Source organism: Neolamprologus multifasciatus, chromosome 16 (assembly GCF_963576455.1).
Source record: "Neolamprologus multifasciatus chromosome 16, fNeoMul1.2, whole genome shotgun sequence".
Classification (NCBI taxonomy): Eukaryota; Metazoa; Chordata; class Actinopteri; order Cichliformes; family Cichlidae; genus Neolamprologus; species Neolamprologus multifasciatus.
The window spans coordinates 6,099,138-6,117,497 of record NC_140454.1 but is presented as its reverse complement, the minus strand read 5'-3'; the positions used below and the strand labels follow the sequence as shown (position 1 = coordinate 6,117,497).

The 18,360-nt window shown below is 40.1% G+C and overlaps 1 protein-coding gene across 2 annotated transcripts; it reads right to left on the bottom strand.

Annotated features, from left to right (window-relative positions):
- Positions 1-1,423: 1,423 nt before the first annotated feature.
- Positions 1,424-18,285, bottom strand: popdc2 (popeye domain cAMP effector 2). Of its 2 annotated transcripts, none has more exons than XM_085134896.1 (4): positions 15,631-18,285; positions 11,243-11,351; positions 8,829-9,414; positions 1,424-1,887 (listed from the first exon to the last, which is right to left on the bottom strand). In XM_085134896.1, exons 1-3 carry the CDS (start codon positions 16,122-16,124, stop codon positions 8,878-8,880), a joined length of 1,140 nt encoding a protein of 379 aa, XP_084991022.1. In that variant the 5' UTR covers positions 16,125-18,285; the 3' UTR covers positions 1,424-1,887; positions 8,829-8,877. The 2 variants fall into 2 exon arrangements, with proteins under 2 accessions (XP_084991022.1, XP_084991023.1); XM_085134897.1 differs by having other exon boundaries at positions 8,970-9,414.
- Between the last annotated feature and the right edge of the window lie 75 nt (positions 18,286-18,360).

Genomic DNA, 18,360 nt, shown 5'->3' with positions numbered 1-18,360 from the left:
AACATTGCCGTGAAATGGTAGAAGACAACAGAACCAGTTGGCAGGTAAAATGTTCCAGACGGGTCTGAAAAGATCAAGGATACAAAGCCAAATGCTTTCCAGAGCTTGAAGGAAGATTTGATTGTAATGTACATCTGCCAATGTTAAGCTGTTTCATAACTTAAATCATGTATTGTCAAAGCTATTTAAAATCAGACCCAGAAAATGTGCAGCAACCTTCCTACATTACATCAACATTCATTAAAATAATTACTATTATTTATTTGTGAAGCAAATTTCAAAAGTGAAATGTAACATTAAATCACGTGAAAATCAAATCTGAATAAAAAACAGTTCCAATCTGAAATGTAAGCAAATTTAGTCACATAATATGAAATTACATTTTTGACATTAAATGTGCTGGTAGGTAACAAAGTGAAGGCTGCCTGTCCTCAGTTCTACAGTGCCAATCAATATGATAGTGTAAATATGATTTTATTTGGGGCCTAATTCATAGATGAGGACATGCTGATAAAATATCAGCAAGATAGCTTGTCTACTGGGGAGATGAGTCTTTTAATTTGTTAAACATTTGATTTTATAGTCTACTATATTTAAAATGTTAAAGGCAGATTTCAGACTCTTGGTAGAGAGGCCATGAAAGATCAGATGCACTGCAACTGAAGAAAACACCAGCAAATGGAAAAATGTAGCAAAAGCACAAAAAACATAATGGAAGCGCTAGTTAGCATTAGCAAAACAGAAAAAAATTAAGTGGAAAAACACCGCAAAAGCTTACCAAAACAACAACAAAAAATACCCTCACAAAATACTGTTTTTTGGAAGACATTAAAGTGACAGAATAGCTATGAAAGTGCCAAGCTAGCAGTCGACGGCTAATAGCAAACATGTCGCTACAGTATTACATGAATCATGCAATTAAAACACACATTACCTGGATCATTTTCTCCCTCACAACAGAAATAAGTTTTTGTTCGCTGAAGAGATTTACCACTAAAACATTTTTCGATGGGGTCAGTAACATCGCAAGCAAAATAATATGAGAAGGCCCAAATTGAGATTCACTAGCTTAGCTATAATTGTATTACATGCTAATTAGCTTAAATATTAATTGTGAAGCATAATTTTGGCTGTTCCACATACACAATTGACCATGTGCACCGTGTACTGTGGCCGTAGGATCACTGCAAAATTTTACAACAAAATAACCGGCGCACACTGAATCTGACTTCTGCTGATCTATGGCTAGTAGCAAACATGTATCTACAGCACTGTATGAAGCATGCGATTAAAACACATTACCTTCCAACTTTTTTCCCTCACAACACAAATAAATTTTAGAGTCTAAGTGCAATCCTTCATGTTTAGGCTTCTGTCACTTTCACAAATTACTGTCTCCCAAAAAAACACTTATGTTGTGAGATTATTTTTTTTCTACTTTAATATCTGATGAGTTTTTTTCACTTCCTTCATGTTTTATTGAACTTCTGTGGTTTTTTTAATGCTTTTTGTAGCATTTTTGTATTTGCCAGTGTTGTCTTAGGTTGTAGGTCATTTACGCTCTCAGGGTCACTGTATTTTGGGATAGCATGGCCTAAAGGCCTAAAGACTAAATGGTAACAAAGAAGATGTTAACACTCCTAAATAATATGTCAAACTGTTAAAAGATGTCAGTAAGGTTTGTTGTATGACTTAAATTTTAATTCAAATAGTTAAATGTTAAGAATTTATATTTTTCATACTCTGGACTGAAGAACAGGAACAGAGAAAGAGGAGGAGATGGTATAGTAGTGTTTCCAGGAGAGACGTCTCACAGTTTAGGGGTTTCAGTGGGAGCCAGCGGCGCTCTGACCCTCTGGAATCGAGGTGGTAGATTCCCATCACCTCCTGCAAAGCCAACATCAAAACTTAAATTTAGTTGCATTAAGTTAACATGGATGCGATCTTGCAGCAAACTCGTGTCCACACCAATTTCCTAATTGCATTACAGATGACGAAAACATGTTGCGCTCCTATAAAGTGAAACAGTAATAAGTAGCAAACTAGAGATACTCTTGTAACAGGATCACACGTGTCTTGATGTCAGGTTCTTGGATACCAACTGGCTGCTGAGAGAAGTTTAAGGGATGTCTGCCAAAAAAAGCCTTACTAGTAGACAGAGTGCATTTGGTTGTAGTGGATCCCTTGACAAGCACTAGATTTTTGCAGCAGTGTTGTTTCCTTGGTGAAACTAAATGTCGGTCTTATTTCTATTTTAGACGTGGTTGGCTTTTTTTTCTCAGTTAATTTGTGGTTAGATTTAGGCACCAAAACCACTAGGACCTTTTCATGATGTTAACCAGCTGTTAGGAAGCCTTTCTGTCATAAAACTCTAAAGGCAATAACACCCACCAATTGTCACCTTTGGCCTTCGTTTTGATGTAAGCTACACAGATGTAACAGTTCTTGCACAGATGAGATGAAATCTGTCTCAGTGTGTGCCAAAATACTCAAAGCTACCTTTGTAGTTCCTTGTATAGTGTCCTCAGGAAACACTCATTTAAACTTTTACAGTTTTACTGATAGTCAGCAGTTTGTTACTTGTAGGATATGAGAACATATTTCCAAGTTTAACTCCGTCCAGACAAGGTGGTCACCTCTGTGCTGGGTCCTGGCCATGATTTATTTATTTTAGTTAAATGCAGCCGGTGCAGTTTTTCAAGGATTATCAAGGATGACACATTCATTGAATTCCCCCCCCCCCCCCCCCCCCCCCCCTTCTTTTTATAGGTTCAACAGCTTCCTTGTCACTGACTCTTACCTGCCTCCAATTTATATTTTAAATTTTCTCATCAATTGCAAGAAAAATTGTCAATATTTGATTGCCCCAAGTGTTTCTTTTCTGTGATACCCAAGGTCGTCCAATCTAGTGCTACAGTTTTGCAGTACAAAGAGACACTGTGGCACTAAGTCAGGGGTGGGGAACTCCAGGCCTCAAGGGCCGGTGTCCTGCAGGTTTTAGATGTGTCCTTGATCCAACACAGCTGATCTAAATGGCTAAATTATCTCCAGAAGCCTGGTAATGAACTAATCATTTGATTCAGGTGTGTTGACCCAGGGTGAGATCTGAAACCTGCAGGGACATTGAGGCCTGGAGTTCCCCAAAACTGCTGCAAGGAGTCACGGGTGCAAATAATACCAGAAGAACCAAACTGAGATTCCCTAGGTTGGTCATAATTTCATTAAATGCTAATTAACTTAACTATATAGAATTGACTATGTGCACCCTATGGTCACTGCACTAGCTGCCTTGATGCCCTTATCATGTAGGTTATAAAACAAAATAACGGGCATGCATTAAACCTTTCCATTTGTCTAGGTTCAAAAGCAGGGCTGGGCAACTCCAGGCCTCGAGGGCCAGAGTCCTGCAGGTTTTAGATCTCACCCTGAGTCAACACACCTGAATCAAATGATTAGTTCATTACCAGGCCTCTGGAGAACTTCGAGACATGTTGAGGAGGTAATTTAGCCATTTGAATCAGCTGTGTTGGATCAAGAACATCTAAAACCTGTAGGACACCGGCCCTCGAGGTCTGGAGTTCGAGACCCCTGTTCAAAAGGTTGTTGACCCTTTTCCCTCTTGAATACTTGAGTGTATACTTTAGCATTTACACTCTCAAGAAACTACTGTGCTTGCCTGTAAAGAGCCAGACACTACACGGCAAATATCTGCAGTATACTTGTTCTGTGTTCATATTATTAATGTCATGAATGTGAATGTTGAATGCTGGTCACTGCCTGCTGTGGAGCAAACGGCTTATGTTTTTCTTCAGTTCCATTTCAGAGTTTACGGTTGCTCATCCACTCACACACAGACCCACAGATGCGATGACTATGATACATTTGCGTGCAAGAAGAGGATTTCTTTTCTTGTAGCGTCCTGATTTTTGGAATTTTGTGAGCCTATGATTGCTTGTCCAACCCGCTTTGAAGTCATTGACTCCAATCTGAACTGAGAGGTATGCTGCAGCTATGACAGATTTGACCTGCTGCTTCACAGCTGCTGTGCAACCCAAGCCTGACACTGACTCCACTGTCCAGCTGTGAAACGTGATCCTCCACCTGTGATTGGGCAGGGCAGACAGAGATGGAGGGGAGGGGTGAACAGATAAGCAGACAGAAAGCCAAAGGGTGGGGACACTGGATTAATAGCATGGCACTGAATTTTCTGAACATCCCCTAAATTTACAAGCTCTAATCCTCGCCAGATAAGGTCACAGCTGGTGTCTGCCCAACCTCAACAAAGCCTCATCATCATGTATTGAGACAGATGAGAAACAATTCCCCACAGACACACACACACGGAAAATACACCCACACACAGGGCCCGATCGACTGTCTACAACCACAGTGGGCCCACTCTATGTTCATTTGTTAAAATGTTTTCACTATTTACAGAAAACAAGTTTAACTCTGCTAACTGTGCCAGACATAACTAAGCGTGTGAGCTGCGTGGCCAAAGCACACTAATGCAGAGCAGCTGGCAGGGAGGGAGTTCTGATTTTAAAGCATGGGAGGAGGCCAGCAGAAAAGAATTCCAGCCACCATTTAATGGCAATCTACCATGAGCACGAACTAGTTAGAAAGTTTTTAACAAAAACATTACAAGTGCAATGATTAGTCAGATTTATTGTATATGTTGAATACTTTTAAATGCAAAAGAATCCCTCTCAAGATAAATGAAATAAGGGGAAAAGAGTCAACTTTAGAGCAAAATGACCTTTTAAATCACCTGTTTCGCTAGTGCTGGATGATGTGATGGTGCATTGAACAAATGTTGGCTAAATTAAGCGATCCAAACTATTAACTGTGTGCTAGCTGTAATTTCATTTTTTTTCTAATTGATAAGCCTTCAATTTGACCTAATCTTAGCACATTTGCTAATAATGCACATGTATCTATTTAATAATAGAAAAACGTGTCCAGTTGTCAAGGAATTACAGACCTTTGAGTTGATTTTTTCAGTTTAAGTAGAAACACCTTCACTTGAATTTCCAAGCTTCTGTTTCTGAGGTCCAAAAAAATTAACTTTGAACCTCATAAATGTGATTTTCTTTTTAGGATATTCTTAGGTCATATATACACATACTTTTCATGTATGTACTTTAACACAAAAGAATACATATGTAATACAAAGTCTTATATGTATAACTTTACATGTAAAACCTTTATGCACTTTCAAAGTGAAAGTATTTATTATTCCCTTCCCTTCAGTGTGTTAATTATATAATTATTAACAATAATATTATAATTTATTGTTATTAATCCGTGAACATTTAGGCAGAATATTGGATGGCTGAGACTTGTCAGATTTTATATAATTAACGTTTTTGGGTCATTTGAGCTGTTGATCTGTCATAATGTAAATAAGGTAAAATTAAAACCACACTAATTGTTGTTAAATGCAGTGAAAATGAATGTACAACCAAACCAAACACTCAAATGGACTCATGTTTTTATTCTGAGACTCTACTAGAGTAGATTTTCCTTGTTTACACATCAAAATAATTCATATTTATAGTTGTGGTCAGAAGTTTACATACACTCAACATGGACATGATGTCGAGGCGGATGTGAACTGTTATTTTTCCAGGGTAGAATAGCTCTTTAATGTCTTTACAAAACAAGAATTGGATGGATTGTTTTTTGTTTTTGTTTTTTCTCTAATCAACATATGGTTAAAAGTATACATGCACCGTTTGCTAATGTTTGGTTAAATGTTAAAGGTTTAATCTCAACCAGATGCTTTTGGTAGCCATCAATAAGCTTCTTACGTATAACTATGTGGATATGTGACCACTCTTCTTGTCAGACTTGGTAGAGTTCATTGAAATTGGTTGGTGTCTTGGCACAGACCCAGTTTTTAAGTGTATTCAACAAATTTCAAAAGTTCAGGTCAAGGCTTTGGGAAAGCCATTCCAGAAACTTAATGGAGCGATTTCTAAACAACTGCAGATTCCAGGATCATCAGTTCAAAGAACAGTACCAAAGTACAAGCTGTTCCCCTTTTTCACGTTACAGAGCACTTTGAGTGCTCAAGTGAAAGTGGAAGCAATATATAAGAACCAGACCATTTATTCAATGTGTCATCATGTTGCCAAGCTCTGGAAGTAAACTGCAAACTGTTAACCAACTTCCTCTCATCTCAAGGTAAGGGTCATGACCAAAAAGAAATTTGCAGCTTCTCCCATAAACAAGCCAAAGTTTTATGTTCAGACGAGACAAAGATTAAACTATTTTTCCACAATGATGAGGTATGTTTACAGGAGTCGCAAGGTTTTCAGACCTAAAAACACTTTACCAACTGTCGACCATCATGTGAAATAATGAACAAGGAAGAGTATCTCCAGATTCTTCATCTTCAACTTGGAAGGGATAAATCAGGCTAACATTAAGATTCTGGAATGGACTTCAACCTCAACTCTGTTGAAAATATGTGAACTATACTTAATGGTCAGATCCATGCCAGGATATTAAGCAATTTAAAGTCAGCCAGAAAGGTGATCAAATACCCAACCAGAACTGTGCCAGAAGCTTGTCAATGGGTTGTATGTATCCAAAATTCCAAAATTCAAAGTTGTGCACCCAATTCTTGTTTTTGATCGTCATTAAAGACGTGTGCTGTACAATCATTCCACCCTGGAAAAAAAAAAGAAAAATTACCATGCCCATGATGCCTGGATATAAACTTTAGAATTGAGTTCAGTTTTATTTTTATATGGAACCAAATCACAACAGCAGTCATCAGTGGCGGTCCTAGCCTGTTAGGCGCCCTGGGCGAACACCCCCTCTGCCCCCCCCCCCCCACACACACACACACACACACACACACACACACATGAAGAGGGAGAGAGTATGCATAGTATGCAAACGGCTACTAAACAGACATCATACTTCGTCACACAATGAGAACAGAACAAATCAACAATTGACACTGACTAATTAATATTATATTATTGTATATATTGTTTGGAGTTTAGTCTGTTACTGTTACTATTTTTACCATTTCTTCTTGGAGGAACTGTAACGCACATAATTTCCTTAGGGATTAATAAAGTATTCTGACTCTGATTCTGATTGTTTCAGGATGACCTGCCATTATCCAATGACACATCTGCTTACCTGTATCTTTTTCTCGTTTCTCCTTGTAGGAGTGATAATTAAATGTATTGAATTTTAATGATCACTGGGTTTTCATTTGTTTGGTTGCTATGGTGATGTGTAACGGGAGTCACGTGGGTGCTAGCGGTGACATTAAGAGGGCGTTGTCAGTCTGTCTTTCACTGGTTTGATTTTGACAGAGAGGAGGGCTGGGTAGCCGTAGTTTTTGTTGACCGCAGCACAACGAGTTTCCCCTTGTTGCATTAGAGCCTGTGATGTTTTAAGAGTTTGAATCGCGAGCCGATAACATTGCTCTGTAAACATTTCAAGCACTTTAATAAACAAGCAAGCAATTCCACCTCTCGTATTATTGTGTAAAGTTGACAGCGTGTCAGGCAAATAGGCAGGCTCCCTCCCCAGCCTCTAGCGACTGTGGAAGTCGCTACACTCCTCTTCTTTTCTCTTTTTTTAAACTTTAAAAACGGGTTGTGTGTGAGACTTTACATAAACAAAATATAAAATATACATTTTAAATTGTTATTGATCCCTTCACCCCGAGTCCTAAAGTGCATATTTATTTGTTTTACTCTTAAATATTTATTGTTTGTTTACTTGCACTGCTGTAACTGGAGCCTCGTCGTCTCGTCTCTCTATATACTGGACTGTATGCAGCGGAGATGACAATAATGTTTACTTTGACTTCAGCAGCGAGCAGGCGCACCGAGGGCTCTCGCGCTCACTTTTTGCGTATAGAATTTTGAAAAAACATCGGTGCAAATTATAAGTCTGTATGATGATGTCTGGTGTTTTCGTGTTTGCTGTTTGTTTTTATTTTGTTTTATTTTGCGAGTTGGTAATTTTTACTGCTCCAGCCAGCCAGAGAATCCCCCGCCGCCCCGCCCTCTCCTCCCTGTGCCGCAAGCAGCAGGCGCACCTCGCAAACGGAGGGCGCCCTTACTCCCATGGGCGATAGAAAACCTATGCCATTCCCAGTATGCGCTGGCTGATGTCGGGGCATCATGAGTACGAGCAATTTTTTTTTTTTTTTTACCGATTCTCGTGATGCCGCCCCCCACCACGATGCCGCCCCGGGCAACCGCCCGTGTCGCCCGTATCTAAAACCGCTACTGGCAGTCATCTCAAGGTGCTTTATCTTGAAAGGTAAAGACCCTACAAAAATACAAATACATCTGTATCCTTGTATCTTTCACTGGGCCTTTGTGCAGCCCCTCAGTTCATCCACGCTCTGAAACAAGTTGTTTTAGTGCCTGACTGGCTACTCCTGACAAACAGAAGGTCTAAACAGCACATGGGTGGGACTACGATGACCATATTATGAATATGTCCTCTCTTTGACATCATAAAGATCCACGATGGGTAAAACTTCTTGCCCTCAACTTTTGACTCACAAGGATTACTTGATGACTTTATCATTTGAAACTTGTTTAATAAGAGCATCCGCCATCTACCAACATATATATGACAAAAATGAGGAGTAAGAGTAATAGATCCACTAATGTTGAATAAAATAATGATTATATTAATTATCATATCAGTCATTATCATTATGATAATGATTAATATGATTATATTGCAACACAAAGCCGGGTTAGTAAGAAATGTGTACCACAAGCCTTCCATGCACACACACCACCCCATGCAACTCTTCGCCCAGGTGCGGTACTTACATGTAGCTTAAGTGGTGCCCCCGTGTGTTAGCTCCAGCACCCTCCCTCTCTACCTCAAATATTCCCTCTCACTGCCATAATCCGTTAAGGAGCCCGCCACATCAGCAAAGTCCTCCAGGACTAGGCTGGTGGAGTCCTCACCAATGGGCAGCTCCGGGTCAGACGCCCAGGAAGGGTGATAAGGGTCATACAAGGGTTCTTCCATGGCTGTCTTCATTGGTCCCTGAGGTTTGGGCTGGAGAGGTTGAGGTTTAGGTCTGTCAGGCATCTGGTAGGTGAGCTCTGGGTCTTGACACTGCTGTTCAGTTTGGTGCTCCCTGGCAGGGCCTCCGTCACTGCCGCTGCCACCCTCACTGCCCTGCGAGGCAGGAGCTAGCACGTGGTAGAGGCTTGGCAGGCGGATGTCCAACAACACACCACTTTTGATGTAGAGCTTGTTGTTGAGGTTGTAGAGCTTTTCAGCAATATCGTGTCCCAGCATTACAGAGAAGAGACGGGCGATGTAGCGATCCTTTGATATCAGCATGTAGAGGCGGCGGCGACGCCATGAGATGTAACGGGAATCTTCCTCTGCTGTCAGGGTCACCTGGGCAGAATGAATGACACACCATACTATCAGTGTATAAAAGAGGCACTTTAGAACCTTTGACCACTATTAGCAGCATGGAACAACGTCATTAGAAGCTGGCTTCCGGGTAAAATAAATGTAAAGAAAGAAAGAAAGAAAGAAAGAAAGAAAGAAAAAGTGTAAGTGCCTGAAACCTCAATTCTTTTTAGTGACCATCAGGGGGCGACACCTAGTTGCAAAGAGAGTCCAGTTGCATAGATGTCTGTAAGAAAATGGACGTGTTTCAGATTTGTTTGGTGGCCTGAGAGGTCAAACACACTGCAACCTAAGAAAACACCAGCAAACAGAAAAACGCTACCAAAGCATACAAAACACAAGAGAAGTAATACTGTAGAAACATCTTTGCTATCAGTCGTTTAGTGTTAGCCTGTTCTGTCACTTATGCTGTGATTAATTCAACTTTTTTTTTATTCAGCTTCCTTTGCATTTGGAGCATTTTCTATTTGACAACGTCTTCTTCGGTTGCGTTTGATCTTTCAGAGTCACCGTAGCTTTGTGACTTCATTTTTGTTAGGAGTTAATCGTCTCAGTCAGTTGTTTATTGTAGAACATTTTCTACATTTTGTAAACTAATGTCACATTTAAAGTAGAATAATTAATAGGTACACTTTATTTGTGGCTAACTCATTATTGATAAGTTGGATGTGAGTATTCCTGGGTTCCTCGGTCAGCGCCACCCCGATCTTATGACTTGTGCTTTAAAAGACTAAACAAAATAACAAGCCAATATTTATCAAAGTCTAATGCATAAATCAGAAGTCACACTGACTATCTTATAATAACTACTGCCTGCACAGCTGGTCACTTTGTGAATTATATTGAGTTTATGGACTACTCTGAGCCTGAGAGGAGAAGAAGAGTTGCGAATAAGAGCTCTCTTTCCACTCCACTTCATTCATTGACAGTTGGGTTTGTAATGTAACCTTGAAGGTTAAAAAAAAAAGCTACTAGATGTAATTCGTAAAATATTAACTATTTATTACAAGTGCCATTATAATTGTTTTATGGTGGATTCAAATGAACAGTGTATTTGCTGATACTTTTAAATATAATAGTAAATTAAATATCTTTTGGTTTTAAACTGTTGATCTAATTAAATAATGTCCTCAGGGTGACATTTATTATATTTTACTGTTTTGTAACATTTTAAACACAATAAATAAATAAAAAACTGCTAATTAAATGATAACGAAAGCAGCCCATACATCTCTGCTTGTATTAGTCCACCTCATCAGATGGCACACCCTCCCTGTCTGAAAGCCCCTTAAAACTAAAGCATCAACTAAACGTCCAACAAGATTTCGAGGCCTTGTTTCTACTTTAACTGAACCAATCAAATGCAACAGGATATGTGAAAGACAAGAGGACAACTGCTTTTCCCTGTTCAGCTTATCAGTGAGATGCTGAGTGTGATAGCCGGCAACAAAACACAACTTGATATCCACTTCTGGTTCCTCATTCAAGCTCATTCAAGCGCCTGAGATTTACAGAATTAAGCAGAAACTGCATCAGTGTCCTGTATTTGGTTGTTGATCAATGGTCATGACAATTTGTGCAATTAGCATCAAGAAACTGACCTCACAGCCCATTGTTGGTCAGTGATGCTAGTGTTGGTCATTATGCAAATGTACAGCTGGGGAAACCTGCAGTCAGATGAGACTGAAGAAGTCACTTGGATGAATGACGAAACGTTTCACCCGCTAAAAAATGCCAAGTCCAGGTGAACAGAATCGGATTTTTGGGATTTCCTTACCTGGATGATTGAGAATGCATAAAGACACTGTACCTGGAACTTTCCCTCCTCGTTTGGTCTAAGAGACTCCCACTCGGGAGAGTCGAGGAACTGGTGTCGGTGGATGTAATGCAGAAACTGGCCCTCCAAAGACACGTTGATCCTGAGACAGAGAGCAAGAGATACAAGGTTAAAAAGGGAAACGGGATTAAGAAGTGATAATGACAGCAGAGAGAGTTGGAGGTCACAGCAGGTCTAAGACGCTGGAGGTGGATATGGGCAGAAATACCTGTCGCAGACAAGCTACCGGACTATAGTGGACAGAGGTTAAGTATGTTATTGCTAATCAAATGAAGTAAGTTTTCAAATAGGTTGAGAAACGGGACCTATTACTTAGAATTAGCAGCTCTAATAAACAATCGAGTCCTGAGGTTTCTTGCAAAAGATTTTAATTCAAGTCATTCCCACATGTGCTGCGGCACCACTACTTTGTTTGTTTGTTTGTTTGTTTTAAATTAACACATGATTCTTTAATTTCAAGGACCAATTATTTCTCTATGCACGACAACTTTATTGTGTTACTTGAAAAGTTTGTTTTGTTCTTCATTCACTGTGGCTGAACGTGTTCATATCAATGATGGGACTATCATGTATATTAGGTCATCTGACTAAATCTAAAGTCAAATCTGAAGTCACTACAACCTGATGAGGGCCAGTGTTGGGAAGGTTACTTTTAAAATGTATTCCATTACAGATTACAGAATACATGCCCCAAAATGTATTCTGTAACGTATTCCGTTACGTTACTCAATGAGAGTAACGTATTCTGAATACTTTGGATTACTTAATATATTATCATGCTGTTTACAACTACGTGAATGTACTATTGCTGTGATTTATTACTGTTACTGAAGGTCCGCGGCTCCGAACCGTAGTAAAGGGACCTCTGGCTAATACGTTGGTTCCGTAGCCGAAAACTAGCTTTACTTTGTTGTCTGGGTCAACACTGCTTGCAAGAGACAGAGAGAGGCGTTGAAAGGCTGCTCCAACGGAACTTATTGTTTTTGGAGGAAAACACGAACACAGTGTACAGTCGAGTCTTAATAGCTTACTTACAACTGGGCTCATCAGGCTCTCTTCTTGGCTGCAGTGGTTATTATTATATTTACATGCTTCCAGCTCCCGTTTTTGCTCGATGACAGCTCGTACTTTTCCTTTTTCTCCCTCCCTCGCTCACAGACACATAACGTGTATGGCAGTCCATTCTCCCTGCAGCACGGACTACACTGCCTATGATGCTACATTCCTTAGAGCTATACCGGTAGCATTCTGCCTATTAGCTTAGCACAACAATAACAAAAAGGCCTCTCTCACCCAGGAAACACGCACAGAGGTCACCCTGTAACCATGGCAACCGTAACGCTGCCGCCTGGAACAACAGAACGTAGCTGTCAAACAAAACCCAAACAGGCCTGACCCGCCACAATATGAAACAGGGAAGTACCGCGGTGTAATCCATTTCTTTCAACAAAGTAACTGTATTCTAAATACCACCTTTTAAAACGGTAACTGTAGCGGAATACAATTACTCATATTTTGTATTTTAAATACGTAACGGCGGTACATGTATTCCGTTACTCCCCAACACTGATGAGGGCAAGCTAAGGCAAGCCCAGATTACAAAGACATTTGTATTGGAAAAAGCTGTATCACTGTTATTATATTAATGGATTTCTCTCTAGAGCCTATTACTGTGTGCTAAAACTGCTAGAAGCATTTATTTAGACACTTCAAAACAATAGGTGTTAATTGCAAGCTATTTGCCAGAGTGTTGTTGCATTAATTACCCTCAAGGCACAACCAAAGGTATTTCAACTGGGGAATCCCATTCTAAAAGTGTCAGTGCACTGCTGGCACTTTGGCATATGTACTATATGGTCCAGACTTTGTGGACACAGGCTTACTCCAGAGTTCTGTTTCCCCGATTTGATTTGATTAACTGTTGTTCCTGAAGGGGAGCAAATACATAAAACCAGGTTCCTACAACTTGCTAAACCTTTCCAAATATTCCCAAAAGATGCAGATTAATGTCCACTGTTGTTAAATGAGAGGTCACATTGTATTTGGCTGTGGAATACAACCATATCAAGCATCTGGCTTTGAAAATTACTCATGAATTGCACACGAAAGAAAGGCTTTCCAACACAACAGTAATAATACGTGTTTCTGGCAAATCAGAAGGTGCAGATGAATAGAAAAATAAAACGGAAATCTTTGCCAAGAAGTCACAGCGTAAGAAAGGAAACGTTTAGCTCATTTGCTCGTAGTTCCAAATTTGGCTTGTGAACTCAGAGCTGTCAGCACCGTGGCCAACATTTAATTTAAGGTAAGAGAAGCAGTCAGTGTCACTCTCCTGTCGGGAGCACAAAGATATGATTTAACCAGCTGGCAGTGAGCAGGGGGACGACACACCAGTGAGTCACAGACAAAAATACTCTGTTTACAACATTTCTCTTGTGTAGCTTCCCGGACTGTGAGATCTAATGCAGCTCTGCTTTGAGGATGTTTGGAGGAAGAGGACAGAGTTCCTTTGACGGTTATGTACTGCCAACAGTCTCAGAGTCATTAATTAAGTTTACTTTTAAATATTTATGTGATGTTATGGGGTTTTTTTTCCAGTATTGGAAAAATGTAAGCCTGCGGTATAAACTGACATACTTTAAGCACCTTCTGCTTCATTAATTCAGTCTGTTACAGCACTCTTATTAACTTTGCCTACTAAAGTGACATTAATATCTCAACACTCAGGAGCTGTGGCAGTATGTGGACAGAATGTCTGCACAACAATGCAAAGCACTCATGCAGATTGTGTCTGAATGCATTTGAGTTTCTACATCGAAAATAAAGAATACTACAGCATCTTTGCAACTGTTAGCCTGCATGTGCATATAGGCCCAATAATAAAGGTGCAAAGTTTTTGTTTTTAACATCACTGCTGGTTAGGGTGCTCTGTGTTTTTAATTAACAGACAAAACTACTGTATTGTTTTACTATCATTGCCCTCATTTTCATCCTTTTTTTTTTTTTTTTACCAGCGAGGACCTTTAAGCAGATAAATTCCAAATTAAAAAAATAGAGAAAAAGGAGAACAAATCAGAGCTTGAAAAATAGTGAAAATTGAATTCTAATGAATGTTATTGTTGTTCCATGCCAAGTGGCTCTGTAACTGGGCAAAGGCTCAGTCACACTGGATTAAAAATAGAACAGCAACCTCAATGCAACTGGAAATTGGTAGCTGCCCTTTGATTACACTAAAGAGACTGATTGCAAGTAGTTGCACAGACCAAATGGTCAACCGCTTTTGATTGCAAGGTGAATGGACAGGTCACCTGGTGGAAGGCAACCTGTCTCAACACAGCTACAGTCCAGCTCTGACTCACTGCAGTCACTCAGATTCATTAGAGAAGGTTTGCAAATCGTTGCCTTCTAATTTATAAATGCAGACAAACTGCCAACAGTTTGCAATTAGTCTGAGTCAGCTTGCACCAGTAATGTTTTAAATAGAAAGGCTGAATCAACTGGTTGCCAACTGGTTATATTGCAATTATGTTCCAATATATTAAAAAAAAAAAGACCACTGAGACCCTGTATCATTTTGGGATTTTTGCTGATTCTTCATATTTAATCGCCATATTATCACAGAACGACTGCCCAATTGCCATTTTATTGGTATATTACTTGATTTGCAACTGGTTTCAGCTAAATACAGGTGGCCACCATCTTTAGAGCAACCGTTTCAAAGACAATGAGACTGCAAGCTCATTGCACACAGCTATGGCAGTTTTGGGAAGACTCACAGTCTCCAACATGTTCCCTATATCACCCTCAAAGGTGATACAGATTTGGTGTTTGCAGCTTATTTCTACTTTTAAAAAGTGCTTTACCTACAAGTATTTTTCTTTTATCATGCAGGTGTTTGGGGATTCAGAGAACCCTCGATGCGATACAGTAAGATACAATCCATGATAACAATCCCTCTACAACACTACTACAGCTAGCAAAATCAAAGATATGAATACCACCAAAAAAAAGTAAAAGCAATAGCTATGTGTGTATTCACAACATTTTGAGTTGTGTTTGTATTTTTATGTATGAATATTACTGTGTCAGTTCTTTTTATTAGCTCTCTGATTAGCGTTTTCCTGCTGATTGCCACTTCATTAGCCTGCTTTTTCTGTAAAACGCCCCCACCAGGAGTCTTAAAGCAGGGATCTTGGCAACTCAAAGTGGTGCATCAGAAGACGATATAATAAAATGTAGTGCTACATGTGTTTTAAATGTGTTTTATGGCCACACTTGAGGTGCGTGCCATCTTGGAGATGTGTGTCAAAGTGTAATCGTCTGCGCACACAGACACACAAACACATTGCCCACTCACTCACCTTCCAGAAAGCAGAAAGGAGAGCCGGTCAATGGGGGTCTTTCCCTCCACAGCATAAGTCTCTCCTGCTTTCAGCTCCAGCACCTTGTTCTCAAAAGCCTTTGCAATCTCCTTGAACACCTGGACAGGCACGCCCAGGGGCAGGTAGACCGCCTGGTAGAGGGAGGCCAGCTGCTCACCTCGTATGCCCTCCTGGTGCAGCCGGTAAAGGAGGTGACAGAGCTGAAGCAAGCAGACCAGCAGTAGAAGCAGGTTCCAGGTGAAGACATCCAGGCCGCACACTGTAAGCAATCCCCACAGAAGAAGACACAGGAAACCGGGACAAAGGAAGCCGAAGATGAAGAGGCACCCATAGGCCCCGCTTCCTCCCATGTAGCCCAGAAACAGGATGGTGTTGCCCAACTGGTAGATGGCTCCCTCTGTGTTGTTGCTCCAGCCATCGCAGAGAGGGGGAAAGAGCAGGCTGTCCAGCAGGCTAGAGTTGTCTGCACTCATGTTTAAATCTTTTCGAATAAGTTCTGGAAAGGTTCTTGGTGCACAAAGCAAAGTTTGTTTGTTTTGTCGGGTTTTTTTTAAGAAGGGACCAATAAGACTTGTTTTCCACTCAAACTAACTGCTGTTTCTGTCCTATTACAAGATCATCTGTTTGGATTACAGCTTGATTAAAAATAAACAGCCTGATACTGACCAAAAATGTCAGAGGTAATTGTTTGTTCCCTTGGCGTGCAGCGGCAGAAAATTCTTCACCATGAAGATGTTATCACGACTCTATTTGTTGCAGAAACACAGCTGGAATGGGTTTCCTCTGTTTCTTCTCCTCTCATCATGCGTCCCTTCCTCTCTCCTCTGGCTTCTCCCGTCTTTCCCTTCCAAGTTTTCCCGTAGTCTTTCTTGCTGTGCTTTTCTGTCTCTTTTTCTCACCCTCCGGCCTGCACTGTAGAGCCACCAGCTGGAAGAGAAAGGGATAAGGGAGGCGAGGGGGGGGGGAGTCGATAGGGCCCTAGAAGGATAACCATGTTTGGAATTGAAACCCAAGGAGGACAGAGTGGCAGACAGAAAGCAGGCCTGCTACTTAACATAACAGAAAGAGAGAAAGAGAGCACAAGAGAGACAGAGAGGGGAGAGGGAGGCAGGAAACAGGAGGGAGAAGAGGGACTATAACAAGTAGTATCTCAGAGAGACTCACAAAGTGTCACCCACTTTTTTTTATCTGACAAAGAAGTTCCTCCAGGGGCGTTCAGAGTTTCACACAGGCTTCACTGAGTCCAGTTTGCTCGCAGGAAGTGTGGCTCTGCTGGTGCATATTTAGAGACACTGTAATAAGTAGGATGGCAGCTCAGGTCAGATTTCAGGTATAAACACACACCAACATCGGCTCTCAGTGTGTGGACAGCTCACAGGGACTAAATATCAGTCTATATGAATATTGCTCAGTGAAAAAAAGAATGAGTGCTATTTTAAAATTAAAACTTTGCAATGGAAATTAGTATTAAGATCTTCACACCTAGTAATCAGGAGAAAATAGATTGTGTTATCAATGAGTTGAAAATGAGCAAAGTGTTGATTTTCAAGGTACAAGAAGACAGAACTCCATATATTCAGCAACAGTGCTTCCAGTTTTTGACCGATTTTTCTTTCTCTCCGTTTGGCTGTTTGTGTCGCTGTTGCCCTGCCAGTTGTCTCTGGTTAACAGGAGGACAGCAATCTGAATCCTAGTGAATAAAAGCAGATGGAAGCTAGATGGGCTTCTTATGTCTATGATTTCCTTTAGGGTACGGTGAGTGATGAACCAATATATCAGCAAAACATCAATATTGGCAATCAGGAGACACACTGTTTGCAGTACTAAATGATCAGAGATAGTGTAATCAAAAAGTGCAATAAAAGTTACAGCCAGATGTGCTTTTTCCTCCCGTCAGGGTGCAGGGTGTGTTTTCAGTGCAATTTGTCGGAGAGGTGGATCACATGCAAAAGAAGAAAGCACTAAATGTAGGCGAATTTCTCAATTGCTTCATTTTTAATTTGAGATAAAAGAGCTTTGGTTTTTGCATTCTCCATGAGCACCCTTCTGTGTAAGACTTCTCTCATTTGTTGCAAACATAAAATTATGAATGTTAGCTAAGTGAACAGATAATCTCTCGTTTTAAGTTAGTATAAGCATGCACTGAATTAAGAATCTGACATGATTTGAGGTGACTTTTAAACTGCTGACTGGCAACATATATATAACATAATAGTTTCAAACTGCAAAATTATAAAACACATGAAATTAGAAAATGTAAATTGTAACATAACTTATGTTAATAGGAAAGATTGTTTATACAGCCTGTGTACAGTATTGAATCTTTTATATTAATAATTTTACTTTACACTTGTCAGCCTACAGAGATGTGAGAAACACGTCCTACATGACTACTGAGGACATTTACTATGTTTAAAGTGGTCCTATATATGTAATGGTATACATATACATTCCCTTCAGTGTGGGCATAATATGAAGTGAATTAGGAGCATTCCTTTCAAGTGTTTTTTCAAAGTGTGAAAATAATGTCCACAGCCAAGCACACTTCAGTGACAGTGACACACTGTGGAAAAAGAATGCAGATATGCAAAGTATTGACTTTGCAGGGGCAAGAGTTATTTTTAACTGTAAGTGCATACCAGGAACAGCAACTGTGGCAAGCAACCGTTTCCCTTGGCAGAACTGATCTTCAATGCAAACCTTAAGATG